General features: G+C 36.0%; 1 protein-coding gene across 4 annotated transcripts in view; it reads left to right on the top strand.

Annotated features, from left to right (window-relative positions):
- Window positions 1-21,647, top strand: part of GLMN (glomulin, FKBP associated protein) — a 22,811-nt gene continuing 1,164 nt past the window's right edge. The window contains exons 1-18 of one of the 4 annotated variants that reach the window (XM_040611154.1): window positions 1-116; window positions 1,667-1,738; window positions 2,225-2,350; window positions 3,792-3,911; window positions 4,702-4,810; window positions 6,051-6,297; window positions 6,827-6,926; window positions 10,404-10,591; window positions 11,072-11,125; window positions 11,919-11,949; window positions 12,310-12,399; window positions 13,045-13,086; window positions 13,211-13,284; window positions 13,609-13,693; window positions 15,310-15,419; window positions 16,518-16,581; window positions 19,968-20,091; window positions 21,432-21,514. In XM_040611154.1, coding sequence (XP_040467088.1) covers window positions 1,673-1,738; window positions 2,225-2,350; window positions 3,792-3,911; window positions 4,702-4,810; window positions 6,051-6,297; window positions 6,827-6,926; window positions 10,404-10,591; window positions 11,072-11,125; window positions 11,919-11,949; window positions 12,310-12,399; window positions 13,045-13,086; window positions 13,211-13,284; window positions 13,609-13,693; window positions 15,310-15,419; window positions 16,518-16,581; window positions 19,968-20,091; window positions 21,432-21,514 — 1,713 coding nt within the window. In that variant the 5' untranslated portion in view covers window positions 1-116; window positions 1,667-1,672. Of the gene's footprint in view, window positions 117-138; window positions 223-260; window positions 400-1,666; window positions 1,739-2,224; window positions 2,351-3,791; window positions 3,912-4,701; window positions 4,811-6,050; window positions 6,298-6,826; window positions 6,927-10,403; window positions 10,592-11,071; window positions 11,126-11,918; window positions 11,950-12,309; window positions 12,400-13,044; window positions 13,087-13,210; window positions 13,285-13,608; window positions 13,694-15,309; window positions 15,420-16,517; window positions 16,582-19,967; window positions 20,092-21,431; window positions 21,515-21,647 lie in introns of those variants that run through there. The other 3 variants (XM_040611152.1, XM_040611151.1, XM_040611153.1) reach the window with 3 other exon arrangements.

Consider the following 21,647-nt stretch of genomic DNA (forward strand, 5'->3'; position numbering starts at 1 on the left):
GGCGGGACGTGGCCCGGGCTAGGAGCGGGGGGCGGCGGCGCGGCCCTGTGGCGCGGTGGGGCGCAGCCGAGCGGCGCTGGAGGGGCTGCAGCACGGCTCCGCCGGCCGCCGCTGAGGTGAGGGGGGCGGGCGTGGGGTGTCGTAACGCAGCCGAGTGGTCAGGCGCGCGTTGGCGGCACCTGTGTGCCGGCCTGGTCGTATCCTGCCGAGCTAAGGGCTGAGGTGCGGTTCGTGAGAGGGACGGGAGCTCGGTGACTGTTAGTAGTAGAAAGTTTCTTACGGTTCAGGTGCTATCCGCTTGCCGCTGAAGGGTCTGAAAAGATTTATTTAGAAACCAGGTTAAGTATCAAGGCCTGAGACCGTCTGTGAGCTTGGCTGGTAAATCCCTGGATCAGCACGGTGAGCGCTCAGGGCTTGTTGCAGGGCTGTAAGTACATCGTAAAGTCACTGCCTGCTGCAAATGCAAGAATATTAGAATTCAGTAGTATATTTAAATTGTTCTGGGAGGATTACTAACGTTCTGTAAAATAAAAAGCTCAAATAGCGCAACGTGTGGTAATAAGGTATGTGATAATCAAATTAAAAGGACAGGCCAGATGTGCTGAGAGGTTGCAGGGACATGAAAATGTTAACATAGGCCATTGAGAGCAGAAGGTGATTTGTTTGTGCTTTGAATAATAAAATTCTCACATAGATTTTTTTTTTTAAACTTTTGCGAGTTACCTGTTTTTTATAAAAATCCAGGTAGCCTAGTTATCTGGGTGTTTGATGTAGCTGAGATCAAATGTAAGAGGAAATTACACTGAGATGTCTAAGTATGGAACTTGGGTGTTTTGATGAACAGTTAGGTAATTATCCATTTGTAGAGGTAACTGGCGCTCATTGTGGCCATATAACTAGATTTAGGTACATGGCTATAAAGATTGTGACTGCTGCTCTGGAATATCACATGGGATAACCAAGCTTGATTTCATTTGTAATTCGTGGGCCTGACTATGTAAAACTTTTAATGTACTTGACATTAGTCAAATGTTTAACTTAATTGTGTTTAGCAGCAAAGTTGTAAAATGATAGTATCTAGAGGTAAAAGGCCACTGAAGTAGCCCAGCCTAGACACTAGAAAGAAATAAATAATACTGCCAGTGTAGTTGTGACTGGACTGTTGGTATAAACTGGTGTGGTGGTTGGGTCAGCTGTGCACATCCCAGGCGTCAGGTTAAGAGTGTTCTGGTCTTGGCTGAGCAGGACCTCCTTCGCTGGGAATAGTCGCAGAAAATTTATATCATGGGCATCTGCACTTGGTATGCAGTGAGCCCACACTTGCTCTGTATTAGCTGAGGTTTTCAATGTATGTGCCTACGTATAACCTGAGGCCTCCTGACTTCTTAAGATCAACCTGATACTACTTGAAAAATTTGCTTCCCTGTACATAGAATACAGGGTTTTTTTTCTGCCAGTAATACCATTTTCTACAAATATGGGAAATAGACTAATACAGTGTACACTTCTTAAAAATGTATTCTTCCTGGGTTTTTTATCATGTACTCTTCATAATATCTGTCTGTTTAGGTTGTTCTCATTCCTTTACAGACATTTTTTTTTTGATAATGTGATTACTTTTCAGTCTCTGTTTTTACTTAATACTGCACTCTTTAATTTATAATAGTTTTCAATGCCAGAAGAACAAAGTCAAACTATAATGGCAGTCGATGAACTTCAAGCCATAATACAAAGATGTGTAAGTAGTTTTGGTTTTTTTCCATAGAAGTCATGAGTGTAGACAGTGTGCATTTTGCTTCATATATTATAATTAAAAGTAAAATGATGCCAAGACACCAGACAGTTGTTAGCAGAACTTCTCATTGGACCGCTTGTTTCACTGACATGTCTGTGGTGCGTATCTCAAGATGCTTGATAACTTCTGCTTCTTGGAGAAATAAATGTTCTTGTACTTAAAAGTGCCTGTCTGAAGGAACAAAACCTTAGCAGGTTATTTTAGAAAATAGTTCTTTCAAACAACATATTGTAGTTAGAAGGTGCTATTCAAATACTGCTTTGTTTTCTGTGTTAGCTCTTGGTAGCTTTTTTAATATGTGAAAGAGCTGTATAAAAAAAGATGAGCTACAGTGATGCTACATTTAATTTTGAAATGAAAGCTTGGATTTTCTTATTTTTTATTTGCCTTTTGTAACTATGGAGTTAAACAGGCATATTTTCTTTCTAGCAAATTCTGGAAGAAATTGATTTCAAAGGAGAAGATTTTAATCTGTTTCAAGTAGCAGGTCAGAAATGTTTAGAAGATGGGTACGCAGCTCAGTTATTAGAAATAATTCAAAATGAAAAAAATAAGGTGAGTTTAAGTTTGCACTACACAAGTTGTTCACTGACACCATTAAATAGTTAAAACTGCTTATTAACAAGGGAAAGCTACTTCACTGCGGAGCAAGGCTGTACATAAGGATAGTTATTAAGTTGCTCTGTGTTAAGTGCACATTCTTGTGTAACTTAGGTAGGTCACAGAAACCAAGTCATGGTAATCTTAACAAAATCATTAATAACTGTTTTCCAGTGAGTTAAGCAAAAGGAAAAGAGAGGACAAAAGCATAATTAAGAGAAGGTGACAATGTCCCTCTTTAACAGAATGGGATTTCAGATGGTGTGCTGGGTCTGACTGGCATGGAGCTGATTTTCTTCGTGGCTGCCTGTATGGTGCTGCGGTTTATATTTGTGACCAAAACAGTGTTGATGACACGCCAGTGTTTCAGCTATTGCTGATCAGTGATTGTACAGTGTTAAGGCCTTCTCTGTTTCTCGCTCTGCTCCCTCAGTAAGCAGGGAAGTTGGGAGGGGACACAGCTGGAATAGCTGACCTGAACTGATGAAAGATATTCCATACCATAAAACATCATGCTTAGCAATAAAAACACATGGGCATGGGGACCTATTCAAAAGTAGCTGTTGCTTGGAGATGGCTGGGTGGGAGTTGATTTGCATTATTCCCTCCTCTTCCACCCCTCCACTCTCCTTTGTTCTTCACTTACTGAATTGTCCTTACCTCAATCCATGAATTATTCTCTGTTCTGCTCTTCTGATCCTCTCCCCCACCCCACTGGGAGAGGAGAACAAGCAAGTAATTGGTGGGTGCTGCTGTCTTACCACAGTGGATGTAATAATGTTAGTTACTTGCTATTATATCCGCCACAGATGGATATTATAATGTTGGCCAGAAGTGTAGGAGCCAACTAAGCTGATACTGATGTAAGAGATGCTAATGTCTGCGGGCATTTAGGGGAGCTGGGAGAATATACTAAATTATACACAGATAAATAGGAAGTTCAGAAAGAAAGTGATGGATGGAATGTTTTGGCAATGTTACATGGGGTTCACAGTCTGGTTTTGAATTTTTTGAGTTTGGAGTAACAACTGAAGATCTCGATCCCCTCAAGTTAAAAATAATTTGTCTTAAGCATTCTTTCTTTCAGCAAAACTCCCCTACTTGGTCCTGTTTTAAATGTATTGTCATATAAATTCTTAGAAATATATATTGAAATGTTAGAGTTAATACACTGATGAAAACTATACAAAATATGCTGCTGTTTATAGGTATGGTAGAGAATACAATGTATGTCAAATATAGAACTTCATGGTAATAGTTGTTAAAATTTCAGTGACATGGTGTTGGTTACAAGCAGGACATTGATATGTTGTCTTTTTTGACCTTCATATATACAATCTCTGTGGGTTTTGAAGATGTCCAGTTTTGGTTTATTCTCTGAAAATCTGGGTTTTAGGTTATCATCAAGAATATGGGTTGGAATCTCATCTCTCCTCTTGTTAGATGTATTTTCATGTATAAACAGGAAGATGATAAGCGAGAACACTGCCTGAAGATACTAGATCAGTTGGCACAGGTATGTTTCTTAAATACATGGTTATAATACAATAATTGTAGGGAAGGGAGAGGTCCTAATTTTCCCCCTGATTTCCAAAGAAAACAAGGCATGACTGCTTCTGGGTTTTTCTGTCCATTTCCTGTAACTTTTAAATGCACAGACCAGTTTCATCTGAAGTAGACGTAGGCTTAGCATTCTCAGAGGTAATTAACCTATTACAAATCTTGTGAAAATAGTAATTGGGCAAAACAAAGAGACATAGCATTACCCAGAAGAAAAAGGCAGAGAGAACTGATGATGTTTTTGAGAGCCAGCTGCTGTAATCAGAGCAGCCACAGCAATACCATCTCTTGGCTACTGCAGATACAGTATGATTACCTGATAATTCTGATGAAGTAGTAGGGGGAAAAAAGTTTTAACCTGTAGAAAACTAGTTCCCTTTCATTCATGTATTTAAAAGCAAACTCTACAGCTTGAGTTAATTTCACACTGAAGTTTTTCTTTTCTCTCTACATCTAAGGATTAGTTTGCTAAGGTACTCTGAGGCTTTTTATAGACCACAGAAATCCAGTATAGTGTCATTATTTGTTATTGTATGTTTTCAGCTTATATGAAAATGTATACACTACAGAAGACATTACTTGTAGGGAAGTACTTACTGTTTCATATTTGTTTTGTTAAAGATTATTTAGGATGTTCAGACCTGCTTTCCTGACATTCAAGAACTTCTGTATTGTAGCTTGCTTGTGATGAATTTGTAGCTTATGACCATGGTTATTAAAAAATATACATTGTTTCTCTTTTGCAGCTATGCAATCCGAAGGAGCTTTTTTTGGGTTTACTTGAGCAGATTGAACAGACCTCTGGAGAACAAGTGTGCCAGACTGTGATGTTACTGCTTCAGCCTTTGCAGACAGGTAAGATATAGTTTTTAATGTGATTTCTAAATTAAACTATTTTCTCATTTATTTATCAATTTTGTTTAGCCTTTGCTGGGATAGTTTCAGGATATGTCTGTCCTGACAGGCTTTACAATCTATTATATTCTGCAAAATAACATGGGGTATAACTTTCATACTTATATTGGCCTGTTAGAGAAAGATTTTAGGTAGGATTCATAGCATCAGTTGAAATAGCAATATTCAGTTATTTTTCATCATTTACAATAATATTGTCCTGTGACATTTATATTTAAAGGTGTAAACCATTCACACTGTTAACAGAAACAGAGAATTACATGGATTTGTGAAAATATTCATTATTTAACTTATAAAATATACTTTCATATTTTCATAGTGTAAAAGCTTTTATTGCAGATTGAAGCAGGTTGAAATATTTGATTGGTGAGAGGGAAGCGTTCTTCTGGCTTACATATAAAAACTAAAAATGTTGGGTTTGGACACCCATTAAGTAGGTAACAAGTAGTAGTTTCTCTTTTGGTATGGGAGATGAAATAAAGTGTTGTGTTTCAAGTTTAAGTCTGATTATAGCAATCACTGAGATTTGATATTGAATTATGTTTTAATTTAACAAGTGAAGCATTTTGGTAGTTAGAAGCATGTGGGTTTTTTGGATAGTGAATCTACAGTTAGCCTGCACCGAGTGCAGCTTAAGTGGAGAGCCACTTGGGCTGCTTCCTCAGTTTGGGAACCCCTCTGTTGATTTTGCCATGGAATGTAGAACAGTCCTGAGCTGCTTCAAGCAGAGTCAGATATCAGCAGAAAGGTTGGGCTGTTGTCTCTGGTTTTGCCAAGCACAGGAGTCAAACAATAAATGAGTTTTCCAGGTCAGGTAAACGAGTATTATTTCACTCAGGCTAGTTCTAGAAAGATGTATTTATTTTTTTCAGTGCTCATCATGGTGCTACAGAGAAAGGAAGAATGTGTTGAAATGCATGACTGCTTTAATATCTGTCTTTCTCAAATATAAGGTCATCTTAACTACAGCATATTAAACTAGTTGATGATGTTTAGTTTTTCTGGATTTGCTCATGTGATTTCAGGTATCAGTCCCTCTCCTTCCCTGAAACTAAAGGCTTTCTTACGTATTCATACTGTTTTTCTTCACCTTTTCCTCTACTTAGTAATAACTGAACATCTCAATAGTCTCTTTCTTTTTTTATTTTCTGGTGACTTTTTTTCCTCCTTCTTTCCCCAGTGCTTTTGAAACTTCAGAACAAGAAGGCCTACTCAGTGGGTTTATCTTTGGCCATGATTATGAATCAGCTTACTCCCTTACCTGTACCTTACACAAAACAACAAATACAAGAAGATAAACTTGGTCTCTGTCAATGTTGTAATGCAGTGGTGCACTTTGCTAAACCTTTCGTGAATGAAGTTGTTAAAAACATGGAAGAGTCATCGGAATACAATGACATGGAGCTGAAAGAAGAATTATTAAAATTGTGAGCATTTTATGTCTGTGTAATTCCTATAACTTAACTGTATTCCTATAACTTAACAAAATGAACAGTAGGCATTTATTACAGGCAGTAAATAAATCATCTTACTAGTGTTTTATAATGCTGCCAACTTATATTAAATAATGTGATATTTTGAAAAAGGAAAAAAAACCCTAAATATGCTTTACATATTTATGAAGTAAGAGAAGAAAGGTAAAAATAATGTTGTGGGGTTTGTTTTTTTAGTACAGGGAAATGTTGAACAAATATTAATCTGTGCTGTTAAGCTGATTTGGTATTCCTCTGCTTCTCGCATTTACAACAGTGAGGATAACCAAATTCTGGAAGTGAAGTCTAAAGAATGCTTTTACAGCAGATATTGGGGTTTTGGTTTTGGGTATTTTATATCCTTGGAATATCATGAATGGTAGCACCTAATATGAGTATAGACTTCATTCTTGGTTATCAATGACACTATTACAGTCTGTATTTGTGACTGTATTGGTGATTTAGTTTCACCTCTTTATTTCAGCTGTATGAAAAGCCTGAAATACCCATTATTGACAGCTCAGCTTGAACAACTTGAAGGGATTGAAGAACACCCCTTGCGGCGTTTTGCAACTGAAATTATAGTAAGTGCAGTCAAAATTAATTACAGTGTTTGCAAAACCAGTGGTCTAGTTCAGAATTACCTGTAATTAGTTCTAGAGCTCATTTTGCTTCTGTTCTTGGTTAGTGGGATGACTTACTGGGCTTACTTGTAAGATAATGCAGGTAGATAAAGGTCTGAAACAGTTTCAGGTCCCGTCTCTGGATATTACAAATCTTGCAGAGACAGTGTTGCTCCTTTGATAAACCACTTGGGACTGTTCTCTGAACCAGCAGCTGCTACTTGGCTGTAACTACTTCTTTTTCTTCATGTTACATGAATTTATTAGAATATTTGAAGGATAGGCTTTGCTGCAGTGTTAATGTCAAGGTAAAATCCACGTTACCTTTAATCCGGATGTTGCACAGAGAGAAATCTCTAATATGCTTAGTGCAGTACCAGCTGATTATTAAAGAATATAAATTGATGCTTGACTGTTGCTGCTGCTGTAGCTGGAAGTTCATTGGGAACATGTCCATTCTCTGCTACCAATGCAGTTACTCTGGTTTTGAATGTTTTACATCACAGCTATGTTTTATTAAAGCAAGATTCTTGTGGGTATAGATAATTTTATTTAAATTTGCAGCAAAATCAAGTCTTACAAGGATATAGTCAGGTGTGGTCCAAGCATATGTTGGAACACAGAATGTGTATGTTTTCTGTAATAGGACTAGATGTGATTAATAAAGTTAGGGCAAGCGGAGCTGTGCTTTGTTCATGTTTTGAATGTGGTAAAGAGTATGTCGTCTCCTGCACATAGTCAAATGTAGTGGCATGACCCCAGCTGGCAGCTAAACCCCAGCCTAGTCACTCACTTAGGCCCCCTCCCAGCAGAATGAGGAAGAGAATCTGAAAAGGGAAAAACAAGAAAAACATTGTGGGTTGAGAAAAAGGCAATTGAAAAAGTGAAGGACAAAAAACCCCAAGTGATGCAATAGCAGTCACTCACCACCTCCTATCAGCAGATTGATGCCCAGCCAGTCTCTGAACAGCAGTTAATCTGAAAAATACCAGCTCTGCCTGTGTTGTCCCCCCTCCATTTGTTGCTGAACATGATGTTATATGGTATGGAATATCTCTTTCCTCAGTTTGGGTCAACTGTCCCAGCTGTGTCCCCTCCCAGCTTCTCACCTGCCTTCTGCCTGCTTGCTGAGGGACGGAGTAAGAAGCAGAAGGTCTTGATGCTGTGCAAGCACTGTTCAGCAGTAGCTGAAACACTTGGGTGTTGTCAACGTTTTCGATCACAAATCTAAAACACAGTGCCATACAGACAGCTGTGAAGAAACTCCATGCCAGCCAGACCCAGTACACCAAATGTAAAATATTTGTAAATACCGATACCGATTATCTCTAATTTTCAAATGCGTGCTTACGCAGTTATTTTTGTTGGGCTGATAAAGTCAAGGAACCTTCTTGATAACCATTATTTTTTGGGTTATTTCTTAACAGTTTGTTCAGAAGCACTCTGGTAGTTCTTGTAATGAGATGTAAGAGTGGAAAATATTCTCAGTGCTAAATGGAGTCTTCCCTCAGGATGGCCAATGTGCCACTAGTTGGGTAATGCTGAACACACAGTAACAGTTCATTTGTATGTAGATTGCAGCTATTTGTCTTCAACTCTTACAAAACAAGCTGACCTTTTTAGAAGTGTAGGAGCATTAAATGATTATTAAATGATTCTTAATATTTTTACTGTTTACAAAAATACAGTTCTGGTTTTGATAACTGGCCATTACAATGCTTTTCTGCAAGTTGCTTTCTTAACTACAGATACACTTTTTTCTCCTGTTAATGTCAACTGTATGAAAGAACAGAGTCAAGTTTGAGCTTTGGAATTTGTTCTACCTTGTTATCCCTGGTTAGAGGAGAAAAATTCACAAGTGAAATACAGAAATACAGAAGTCAAAGAATATATGGAGCTATGTGAGAGGGAAACGGAGGTTACAGAGAAGGTAGAGGAGCGGGTGAAGCTGGCTGAGGGACTAAGGAAATCCAGCTATCAGAGAAACATGGCTGAAATGGCTGGGAACTGTGAACTAAGAAAGACAGCTTTTTATATGATATAGTGGAGGAATTAGTCCTAGAAGAACAGAGAGACTGGGCCTGGCTGTCGTTTTGGGGTAGGGAATGGCACATGAAAATGGTGTTTCAAAAGGAAGACTGGGAGCCAGCTGGGATGCGGAAAGCACACATAAATATATGTGCAAATGTGCGTGGATGCAGAGGAAGTCTGGAAGTTGCCATGCAATACAACTGTTTCTTCTCAAATTTGTGTTTAAAAACTAAGCATTTTTGCACACAAAATTCTGTATCCAAATGTTAAGACTGCAAAGTGAAGCACATTAAGCAGTTAGCAAAACTTTTGGTTGTTTTTCAAAATAATTAGGTTTTCTATCAGGATGACATCCATTTTTTCCATAGCATGTGTCAGCATAGGATGGAACTGCTGTGTGGATCAGCCAGGGACTGTGCAATGAAAGAGAATTTTTTTCTCTGAGACCTTTACTTCATCTAGTGTAGGACTTTCAGGGTGTGCAGTGAAGGAGGCAGAGTTTACCAGAAGGTGATCTCATGGTTAAGATAGTTGAAGGGTGCTCTGAAAAAATGCCTTTTTATCCTGCCTCTCCTGTTGGCAAGAGTCTGAACCTGTGGGTTTTTATGCTAACTATGAATTAACTTTTCTTCATTTTCTCAAGAAATCCACTTCTGCTGTTTGTGGAATTGGGTAATGAGAGCTGCAGCTAAGGTCAGTAAAGTCGTGCTTTGACTATATGACATCTCATGTAATCCTAATTTTCCAAAATGTGAAATCCCGGATATTCAGTTTGGACAACCCTGGAATAATGAGTTAACCTTGATCTTGCTGCTTCTTCATAATACATACAATAGGAGTTACACTACCTCCTAATCCACATGAAGGTTGGAGGGGTGGATGCGAAAGCACGCTGGTATTAGTGGAGTACTCAGCTGTCACTGTGCTGTGCATCACTGGAAAGAAAGGCCATACAGGGTGATTCTAACTTCAAAGCAGGGCTTGCCATTAGCAGATAAACACTGCGTTGCATATTGATTAGCAAGCAGAAAAGAAAATTCTGAGTATTCTGTGATCTGAAAAACACAGGGGTCCTGTAGTACAATGTCATCATGAAGCCATCATTATTCATGGCATTGTGGAAAGGGGAGCTGAATTAGGGATTTGCAGCGTGATTTTATTTGTCTCTTGCTAACTTTTGAGTGCTTGACTTTGCTATCTTAGTAACATTCTTCTGACAGTAGTTATTTTTCCTGCAGGGTCTTTTTTGTGTATGTGTATATATCATAAATACTCAACAAATATTTATAGTAATTTATACTTACGGTATGTAAGAGAATTTACTGTTAAAACAGTTAAAGCTTTGAAACTTAATTGGTAAACAGTTCTTTTAAAGGAAACTGTAAGCAACCTGTCTGTCTTTTTTAGGACATTTTGTGGAATGTAAGAGAATTGATACCGTTACTGTTTTTACATCGTAAAGGCAAAAGTCCACACTGGGAGAATCAGGAGTTTGCGGACATAGAGCAAAAGAATTCTGCAGATTCTTTGGCATGTCTGTCATATCTGATGTTTGTTCAGCATTTTGGTATTGATTGCTTTCCAATGGTATTTAGGTAAGAACTAGATTTCCTCACTTACTGTAAGTCTGTATGTTGAATATTCATTCTGAGCAGAAGAAAACTTTTTGTGAATAGATATGAATGAAAACTGTGTATTTCACTAGTATGTATTTTGTGTTAATCTTTATGGATTTTTATTTTATGTAACTTATATTATATACATAAGAATATACTCCAGTCCTGCAGACTGCTTTATTACAGTTTAATTCTAGGTGAGCTGTCCTTTTGAAGAAACTGGTAGGATTAGTCACATGCTGAAAATTTACCATGTATTAAATTTTCAATTCTGTATTTACAGACAGTTTCCATGTAAGAGTTACTAACAGCAATTTGACTTACTATTTTGTGTCTATTTAAAAACTATTAATTTTTATTTTAATAAATGTTTCAAAAAAGACTAATCCAGTCAAATATATTATGTTCAAATTTATATGGCTTATGTAGTTTAATGTAAACCTGATTTTTCTCTTTTAGTCCATCATACCTACTGCAGTGTAATATGATGCATGTTGAAGTGCTACTGAAAAGGTAGGGTTTATGGTATTTGGAGTTCTAGATAGTAGATGTGACCTTTTATAGTATTTCATAAAATCAAATTTTGCAAGTACCAGATAAATTCAGAGGAAGTTTCTAAACCTGAGAGTTAAAAGGGCAAGTTCCACAACAAGATGAATTCTTTCACTAAGAGGTCTAAAACATTTATTTATTGTTTTCAGCTTGTATTATGATACCATTTTTAGGAACTTAGAAAGTCTGAAAATTAAAAATTAAGGTCTTTTAAACACATGCAGAATAATTGGAGCGTATATTTACTTCTGTGACACTTAGTACTTATTTGAATGTATTCTAGTGTGATACGCAATCAGTTTCTAGCACTGCTGTAGAAGGGAAGTTTACCTTTATGACTGCTTGCCATTTCCTGGTAAAGTTTAAGCAAAACTTTCTGGTCTCTTCAGTTTAGGATCTGCTACGTTTTTCTTAGGCTTGTAGAACTATGCAAATGGAATCATCTGGGAAAGTTTTCATTTTCTTTGTTAATCAGTGTCTTGATACCTGTGAGATATGAGTTGCTGCTTTTGAGCATTTATAAATACTGAGGGGAAAAGTAATTTTTGACCCTGAAGAGAGGAGTCTAATTTTCATCAGCCAGTTTATTTTAAAAATCTTTGAGAACAATAATGAAGATACTATATTTAGAAAATAGAATGAAAGTTTTTGAGGGACAAGTTTTTTCTGATCTCTGTTCTAATATTTCTTCTGAAATATCAACAGTGTCTTTTCATTTAACTTAAATTTGATAATGTTTCTTTTTTTTTCCTAGAACAGAAGAATCTATGTTATCTAAAGGACTTGTAAGTTTAATACAATTTTCAGTGTTAGAATGTTTATTTTTTCTAATCTAAGTAATGGTAAAACTTCAGTTTCCCCTTCTAAGAAAGGTACAAATGATAGTTCAAATAATAGTTTTAGAAATATTTTGAGGCTTAATTAGGTATTCTTCAGTTTTACAAATGCTTATATTTTTTGAGATTTACAAACATGCATAAATGTTTAAATTACCATTATCACTTACATTTGTAGTTCCTAGGAACTTTGGATATCAGAATGAGCATTTATAGCGAAGGCAGTTTTAGCCATGAAATGTTAAGCGTGTAGATTAATGTCTTATATATGAGCAAAATGTTGGCAGCTGTTTTTTTCCCCACCTGCAGGATCTGTTCGAGAGCTCTTTATTGAGAATGGAAGATAATAGCCTTCTCCATAAGTATTTAGAATTCAGAGATTTTATTGACGTACCTCAGGTAATAAGAAGCAATGTATAGAAGTCTGTAAAGCTTGATATAAATAATATCTAGTGTTTGAGAGGACATACTACTGAACCTTCATACACTTCTGTCATTAAATTGAAAATCTCAGTGTCTTTTTTTGTAAGGAATTTATTGTCTTTTCTACCTGCTACAGCATGAAGTTTCAGTGATAATTAAAATACATTTAGCACATGTACAGGCCACTGAGGCAGGTGGGCAGTCAACTTAGCTGAAAGCTGGTGCTTGCTTGATTTTGTCTCTTGCAAATCTGCTACTTGACTGCATTCTTACTTGGACCCAAAAGTATGAGAACAGTATTCTTATGTAGCAGCCCTGGGATTTCAACCACTGAAGCTAATGTGAATTTCGCTGATGAGAGTCTTCTCGTAGGCGTGGTTTTGTGGGCTGTGGGTTTTGGGATTTTGTTGTTTGTTTGGGATTTTGTTGTTTGTTTGGGATTTTGTTGTTTGTTTGGGATTTTGTTGTTTGTTTGGGATTTTGTTGTTTGTTTGGGATTTTGTTGTTTGTTTGGGATTTTGTTGTTTGTTTTTTATAATGTCTTGGGTAGATTTTAGTTAGATGGTATAATGTAATAATCTGTATATAATTAGAAATGATGTTTTCTTTGTCCAACTGCAGGATTTGGTGAAAGTTATGACACTTTGTCCCATAGAGCATCTGGTATGTAATCTGACCTACAGAATCAGTGAAGTGCTGAATTTATTTAATTAATAGAGAATTATTAGAACACAGAATTAATAGAGAAAAGAATTAATCTGATAACATCTTTTTTTTTTTAATTTAGAGAAAGAAGAGTTTAAATATTTTGCAGTTGTTCATAGACAAGTTTGACGCAGAAGGAAAATACACATTATTCAGGTGTGCGTTCAAATTACTGTAGATTGTGTAATGTCAGCCTTACTACAACTTAATTGCGTAGATACAATGATTTCTGAAAGTTTCTATCTGCTAAACCACATTAATGTTACTACGTTAATTTTCCAATAAATAATGAATTTTAATTGCCTCACAAAATCTGCTGCCTTATATAAGTTAGTGTTTAAGGTTACATAGTCATCTTACTTTTCTGTGGTGAAGTCCTACTTAGTGAATAAGACCATAATGTCATTTAAGTTTTAAGCTAACTGTATAGGCAGCTTTGAAGAGATAATAACTTTTTTTTTTTTTTTTTTTTGTCTGAAGGTGTTTACTGAAGACAAGTAACCATGCTGGTGTGGAAGGATACATTATTAAAAATATAAAAGATCAGATTCACTTAGCGTTAACGGTGAGACTTACCACTAAAAAAGAAGTTGCTGTCTCAAAATTCTGTCGGCATTATATTGAGAAAATATGTACAGCTTAAGCTTTCAGTGATGCATTAAAAAAATACTTTTTGAAAAGATACATAAAATTGGGAAAGTATGTAATGAAAAATACTATTTTGGCTTTTTTCTGCATATGTATTTTTACATTATAGTTCTACAATTGTATTTTTACATTATAGTTCTACAATTGTATTTTTAAATCGCACAATCTTACTGTATTTATTTAAGAAGTTACTATTACCTTTTCTGTGCTTGAAAATATATGTGCTGCTTTCTTACAGAGGAACTACTCAGTATTTTGTTTCATCCTCACAGTTCCTCATTTCTTGAGTATAATTCCAGTGCTACAATCCAGAGAGAGTTCTTGATTTTTCTTGGGTTTTATGATGACAGCATTATATTAAAGTGCTTCACAAACATTAAATTCATCAGAAAGCATTGAGCTAGATCAAAGCCATTTAAATCCCACATTTTATAATCATTTATACCAGGAAGGTGGAGAAATTAATTAAAAATTAATTACTCAATTATCCCCCCCCGCCCTAAAAATTGCGTAGGGCTTTTTCTAAACCACATTTGATTCTCAAGGATACTGTCTTTTGTCAAATAGGACAATATAGTAAATCTATGCATGTTTTATGCTAGCATAATTATATTAAAAACCAGTGAATTACTACTTACGAGATTGTAGTCTGTCCTGTATATTGAATCAGCAGGGGTGAAGATGATAACATGAAAACTGTTCCAAAAGGGGCTTGCACTAAAATTGAATAGGTAAAAGTATATTCTGAAATTTCATTACTAATTAATTTTTGACTATGCAGCTTCAGAATTCTCTGAAAAACTTTTCTTCTGTGTAGTGCCCTGGCTGTCAAAAAGATAAATAATTTTAAAATTTCATCATATGGATTTGAATGTTCTAGGTTTGTTGCAAAGAATTCTGCCATAGATACAACGATAACAATTTCACATTGCTATCCATTTATTTCATCTTAGTTTTTGTGCCCAGCTAGTCTTAATGTTTCCAGGTCCCTCATCTGATCTGACTTAAGACAGTTACCCTTCTCATCATCCTGTCTAATCTCAGTTTTCCTTCCATTCCATTTCTACATTTAGACATGCACAAAGAAAACATAAACCACCTGATCATCTTTAAAAAACAAAAAAAATTGTGACGCTATTATTATGAAATGAATAGAGTCTCTGATAAAGATAGCTTATTATTCCATACCTCAATATAAAAACAAAAAAGTGTGCCTACTACAATTTTCTAAGTTCATGTAAACAAGTATTAACTATATTGATGGTGGTGTGTTAAAGAGGTGGAGAATTGGAGACTGCTCTGATGAAAACGGAAAGAACAGCTTGGCATGGACAGAGTACAGAGGATTATGAAAAAGCTAGTTTCTATACTTCACATATAGTAATTAGAAAATACTACTTCCAGAGTTTGATTTTGTTTATTATTATTATTATTTCCCTTTTCTGTTTTCCCAAAATTATTGTTAAATTATTTAAGATACCTTTTAAGATTTAGCTTTCGCACTCAGCTGAACTTTTTATATTGTTTTTTCAGAAGTCATGTGGCAACACTTGGTTTACAGGACACCACCTGGTCTCCCTTCTAGATTTAGTGCTTTTGCTTCCAGAAGGTGCTGAGACAGATCTTCTGCAAAACTCAGACAGGTGAGTTGTTCATTTAAAAAGACTTCAAACTACCGTGCTACAATGGGAGGAATGCTGTCATTTAATTAATGAGGTGACCACGTCAACATATTTTAAATTTCTGGAACTAGAAATGGAAACGATTGCTTATTTCAACCATCCTTTGAGCTAACTCTGTCATAATGCTCAATCAATATCACATTGATTTTAACGATAGGGAAGGAATTCCTCCTCCATTCTCTGAGAATATAAGGCCTCAAGTGTCAAGTTACAGAACTAATTGGTAAAGCATTGTTTCTTCAGGAATGTGTGGTTTGTCAGCTTTCTGCAGAAGCTATTGGAGGAACAGAAGACATGTGGTATGTCGTCGTATGTGATACAGTGGAATAACAATTATCAGATACAACTTACAGCACACAGTCTTTTTGAGGCTGTTTCCCAGATTGCTGCTGGGAATCCAGTACCTCATGAGTGGAAATACAGAGCCACCTGAACAGCAAATACTTGCATTAAGTAATATAAAAATAACTGAAATGTCTTTCAAAATCTCATGTGTAGGACAAGACTTTTTCTATATGAGTAAATGTTGGGCTTTTAAATCAAAGGGTGGTAGTGTCCAGATGGACACATAACTACTTAATAACCCAGATGTATGATCTGTAATTGTTACTGTTTATCTGGAAAAAGCAATAAACAGTTTCCGCTAAAAAGTATGGTAAAACAAAAGCAAAAAGTATATTTTAAAAAGCACTCAAAAATAAAAATGCAATACACTAATAAAACTCACACTAGTTTCAAATCAACTTTGGATGCATCACCAGTGATGCGTATTACAAATTCTGTAATATGGTTCTATCTCTTCAGAGAACTGTCCCTCACAGTCACCAGCCTTCTCCAATGTCCTCACAGTTTTAATTGTACTTGCGAAGCATCAGCTGTTGCAACATGGACATTACTGCACACTGGTGCTCTAGTCTATGCTATATTGCTCAACAGATGAGTGGCCGCATTTTGTACAAATGGATATTTTTGGGATGTCTGGCTAATGGACAACAAACTATTATCCATGTAATATAAGTCTGTACTCGAAATGATAAATAGTACGTTTTTAATTCACAGGATTATGGCGTCACTAAATCTACTGAGATACTTGGTCATTAAGGATTGTGAAAGTGATAATCAAGTAAGTACTTCTTTGAAAATTATTTGAAAATGATTGATTAGCTGATGGCTGAGAGCTGCTTTCATGTGAATACTGTTATCCTTGATTAAAAAACTTGGGTTTTGCGTTTTTCTTTGCAATGATCAGTAATCCAGAAGTGATGCTTTTAATAACTACATTAGGATATATGTGATGTGTTCCTTTGGTGAAATTTGATTGCATTCATACTTAACTGTTACTATAAACAAGCTAATCCTTTCTCTCTGCCTGATGAACTGTGGTCCATGTCCATAACTTTGGAGTATAACACCATAAAATCACATTTCTAGCAAGTATTCCCATAAGAAAAAGTATTTATTACTCTTTTTAACTTATTTGCTGGTATTCCTCAAGCCTCTGAGTGGATTTCTTTGTAATAATAATACAAACCTTTGCAGTCCAAGAGATCCATTTTATTTATCTTTAGACAAAATACTTTTTGTGCAATATGCTGGAAGTTGTTAGTATCAAGATTTCTCAGAAAGTATGTAATAATCATTATTTAAATAGTTCTTAGCTGTGCAAAACAATATTCTATATTTACAGCAGCTGTGCAGGTACACAGTAGGTACATGTAGAAGGTACATGGTAGGTACAGTTAGAAGCTTCTCTAGGTATTAGCATCAAAAAACTTTTCTGTGAGATCCATCTGCTGCAGGTAACAAAGGGAATGCCCAGACCCATCCAGTTTTCTGCTACATTCCTTTACCAGAAACAGCCTAGAATGTGTTACACACAAAGGGAACATGCCAGCCTAAACTCGCACCACTGCAGTTCACCGATGTATTTATTATAGGTATACCTCTTTACCTTCATGTCTCCTGTGTGAGGATGTTTGAATGTAGATATTTCAGAAACACTCTGCATATTTAAGCTTTGCAGTACATTTAAAAAATTGAAACTCCTCTTATGTATTTTACCCATATATTATGCTACCTGATTTTAAACCAGGGTTTTATACCTTTAGTTGTAATTCCCACCTATTTGTTCTCTGTTTAGTTTAGCTCTTTGTCTGAAGCAGTCAGCAACATTTTTTACTGGTAGATCAGTGCAGACTGTGTTTGTAATTCAACTGCTGTATGGCTATTCAATGTGGTGTATTATGATGGATGTGCTGGTTTTGTGTACAGTCAGCCGTGCCCACCTGCAGTTGATGGAAATGTGTTCCTGGATACTCAAGGGGAAACTTGGTTGAATTTCACAACTGGGTCAATATATGGATTCCATATTCTAGCAGCTGATTTATAAGTGCTCTGACTTGGATTATGTTGCTACAGCATTGAAGAGCCAATGGAATTATTTGTGGTTTAGTTGTCTGATTACGTTCTACTACCAGATGGCTACTTATTCTAACAGTAAATGCAACTTTGTTGACTCTTTCAAATCATTGTGTTCCACCATTCCTCTAGTTTATGCAATTCATAAATATAAATAAAATACAAAAATATAAATAAAAGCTTCTTATTCACTTTATCATGTAGCAAACCAGTATCACCTGTCTCCTTAGTACTAAATGCTTTGATTTTTGCATTAAAATATTTAATTAGTGTTTAAATTAGTGACAGTTTAAAGAAAAATTGCTTTTCAGTTTTAAAGTATAGTAAAATCTTTCTTGTCTTGAATAAGCAATGTCATGGTCAGATGAATATTCTAACCAGCAGATAAGTATCCTAAGGTATTTTGTTGTTCTCCCTCAGTTCCTTGACTTTATTATTTGGAGTAATGGATTTCAGCATATTGTTTTCTGTTTTCTAAAATACAGAAAAATTTTTTATCTGCCTCTAGAGCACTTTGAGATCTATGAATGCAAGTTTTCTAAGTGCCTGATTAATACTAATAATATAGCTTGCTTTGATTACCGAAACTGTAATGAAAAGTAATAGCAAAAGTGGCTTTCAGTTGGTGCATTTCTGATTTGCTGTTTATGTAATTAGTATTGATAGACTACATCCATTTCTCAGATTTGAGTGATTACTATTTAAATGCTCATTATGGTCTGCTCAGTTTCACATAAATGCATAGCTTTGTAAGAAAAAAGAGAATTTCGCTGTACAAGCTCTAAAGCTTAAATGTAGTAGCACAGAATTGCTATGACAATGCTGTCTAGTACTTGACTTAAACTACAGTTTGAGAAGAAAATAGCATCACCTCTTCTGAAGTTTTCCCTTCAATTTAAGCCCTGCCAGTTCTTCCTGACTTCATCCCTGTCTCCCTTCATACAGTGTAAGTGGGGCAAAAAGAAAATGCCTCCTTTCATGTCAGTTCAGATGTTTTGATTGCTGTGTAACAAGCACTTCCATTAATCAAGTTTAAAATCAGTATTTTTCTGGAAAGTTATTTCTTCATTTTTAGCCCCATTCTGGTGGAAGTAATTACCAGTTTTATTTGACCAGTTAACTTTGTGCCATTTAGCATTAAAATCTGGTGAATTTTCCACTGTAATCAACAATACTATTTAACACTGAGAATTCTTTTTATCATCCTCACTCTGCTCTTTGAGGATACTGCCTGAAGAAAGGAATCATATAAATGGCTCCTATATCTAAAGTTACAAAGACTGCTTTGTATTTGTTTCCTTCCACAGTAGTTTGTAGCTACAGCCTTACAAGGTGCCGAGGCAGAGAGGCTTTCGTCGTGCTGCGTAGCCTCGAACAGCCTTGCTTTTTGAGTGTCTTTCCCTTGTATCTCTTGCTTCCTGAGTGCCGTTATTGAAAACCTTCTCTTAACACATGCCAGACTGGGGAGAAGTTCATGGTCACTCCAGCTGCTGTGCCCAAGGACGGGGTAGTAGCATATCCAGCAACACTCCTACAGTGCTTTTTAAACTGAATACAGTACAGACAAGACCCTTATATATTTGGGGAGCATGATGTTCATCAGAGCTTTCATTTGGCATTGCAATACAGATTAATTCAGGAGTGTGAATTTAAATATTTGTTGTGGTTTGCTACTGAATTATCTTAGAATAATCTACAACTACTTTTTACTCACTGTAGAGATTCTAGCCTGAGAATGTGGCTGATACCCTCTGCAACGTATCGAGATAATTTCAGCTTTGCTTACAAGAACAAGTTGAAAGTGTGCATTTCTGTTGCTGTATCAGTCTACGTACTAAGTTTGGCCCCCCCCTTTTATTATTTTTTTTGACTGCTTCATCCTCCAATTTTCAGCAAATAATGTGAGAGAGAGGAGCTTGAATATCCATTGTGATGCTACTCATGCTTAAATACATGAATCTGAATTATTTTTTTCTTCACAGTACAGAAGTTTGTTATAAAAGATAGTCCAAAAACTTATGCTCAAAAATTTAGGATTGCAATATGCTTTATTAAAACTAATCTGTGACCTTCTCTGTTCTGTTTGAATAGACTGGTGTATGGACCGCACTTCCGAAGATTGAGCAAAATTTTTTAAAACCACTGCATGTAGGACTCAATATGTCAAAAGCCCACTATGAAGCAGAAATAAAGAATAAGAAAGAAAATAGAAGAGGTCAGTTGTTTTCTTTTTTTCTTAGCTTTGTTCATATTTAGAAACTTCGGAAATCCTTTGGAAACAAGGAATCGGTGAGTGCTGTATGGATGTCCCAAATGGTAATTCAGTAGTTGCTGTATTTGATATTAATAATTTTCATAATTGGTCAGAAAAATCTGAACATGTTTATCTTACACATTTGTAAACCTTACGGAAATTTGATAGAAATGTCACATGAAGACCTTCAAACCTTGATCTGCATTTATACTTTGGATTTTAAGGTTGATGGCAGCGTCTAAATCTCTCTGAATATATAGCCCTTAGGTTTGATACTAGGTGTGAGAGGTTAACATGAGAAGAAATAATTTGCATGGCAAATAGGTGCTCTTCTAAGGCCTGAGGGGAGTACGTTCTGGATTTTTTTTTTAAATTTTTTTAATCTTACACACAGGATCAGATTCTGCTCTGGGTTAAGCAGACACATTCCACAGGGCATAAGAGCTGTAGCTGCTTTAGGCAACCTCTGTGTATGTCAGATCCTCTGTTCCTTTGTGGTCTTCAGTATAATTAAGACAGACCAAGGAACTTGCTTCTGGTACCAAAAATGCCAGTACAGCTTTTTGCCTCTAGTCTTGTCTTCTGTTGTTGTAAACTGTGTAAGTATGAGGCAGAGACAGGGAATTTTTCTGAAAGCAACCTGTGGCTATCATTCTAAAGGGAATCCTTTAAAAGCAGGAAGCTTTTTTCTTTTAAGTCTCTTACGTTTCACTAGCCTTAGACAAAGCATAAAGAGATTTGGGAGAGAACATCCAACTTGTAACATTAAATGGTTCAGTCTTTCTCCCAAACGTAAACATTGTGTGCATTACGTCGAATTTCAAATATGCGGTCTGAATGTGAGAAGTTTTTCAGACTTGCCCTTGTAGTTTTGCCTGCTGCAAGAACCTGCTTGAAACAGAGAAGCCTGCAGCCTTTTCTTAATGTTTGGATTCATTAAGCTAAAGAACCTCCTGCTGTCTCTCTGGATGTGGAAATGTTAAATATTTATCAAAAAATTACCAGCTTTAGAAATTTTTTTTCTTTTTAAGGAGCATTTCAGCTATATAGAATGGTTTTGAGTTGCTGGTATTGCCTGTTCAGTAATATAGTCATGTGTTACAGGAAATGTAGAGAGAGCATCCAGCTCACACTGTCTTCCCCTTAAGGTTCAGCACCTTCTGTCCTGTGTTTGGTCAATCCCTAGGTTTGTGGGTTTTAAAAATGACTGTCTAGAAATGCTAATAGCATGAAAAGAATATATAACATAAAAGTTTCATGAAACAGCAGCCTGATCTCTGGTTGGTTATTTTCTTCTACAGAGACACATAGTTCTAACACAGTTTGTTCTCTAACTGTTAGTGGGGAAAAGATGCCTGCCATGACTACTGAAATGCAGCTTCAGGTGAGTTTGCGTTTCTTTCAGAGTTATTCAGAAGTACTGAAATTTTCTTTTTAATCTGGAGACAAATGTATATGTATAGTGGGTAAACAAAAAAAGATTTCTTCTAATAAAAATAACAATCTCCTTTTGTCAT

This window comes from Falco naumanni, chromosome 11, assembly GCF_017639655.2.
Source record: "Falco naumanni isolate bFalNau1 chromosome 11, bFalNau1.pat, whole genome shotgun sequence".
In the NCBI taxonomy this organism is placed as follows: Eukaryota; Metazoa; Chordata; class Aves; order Falconiformes; family Falconidae; genus Falco; species Falco naumanni.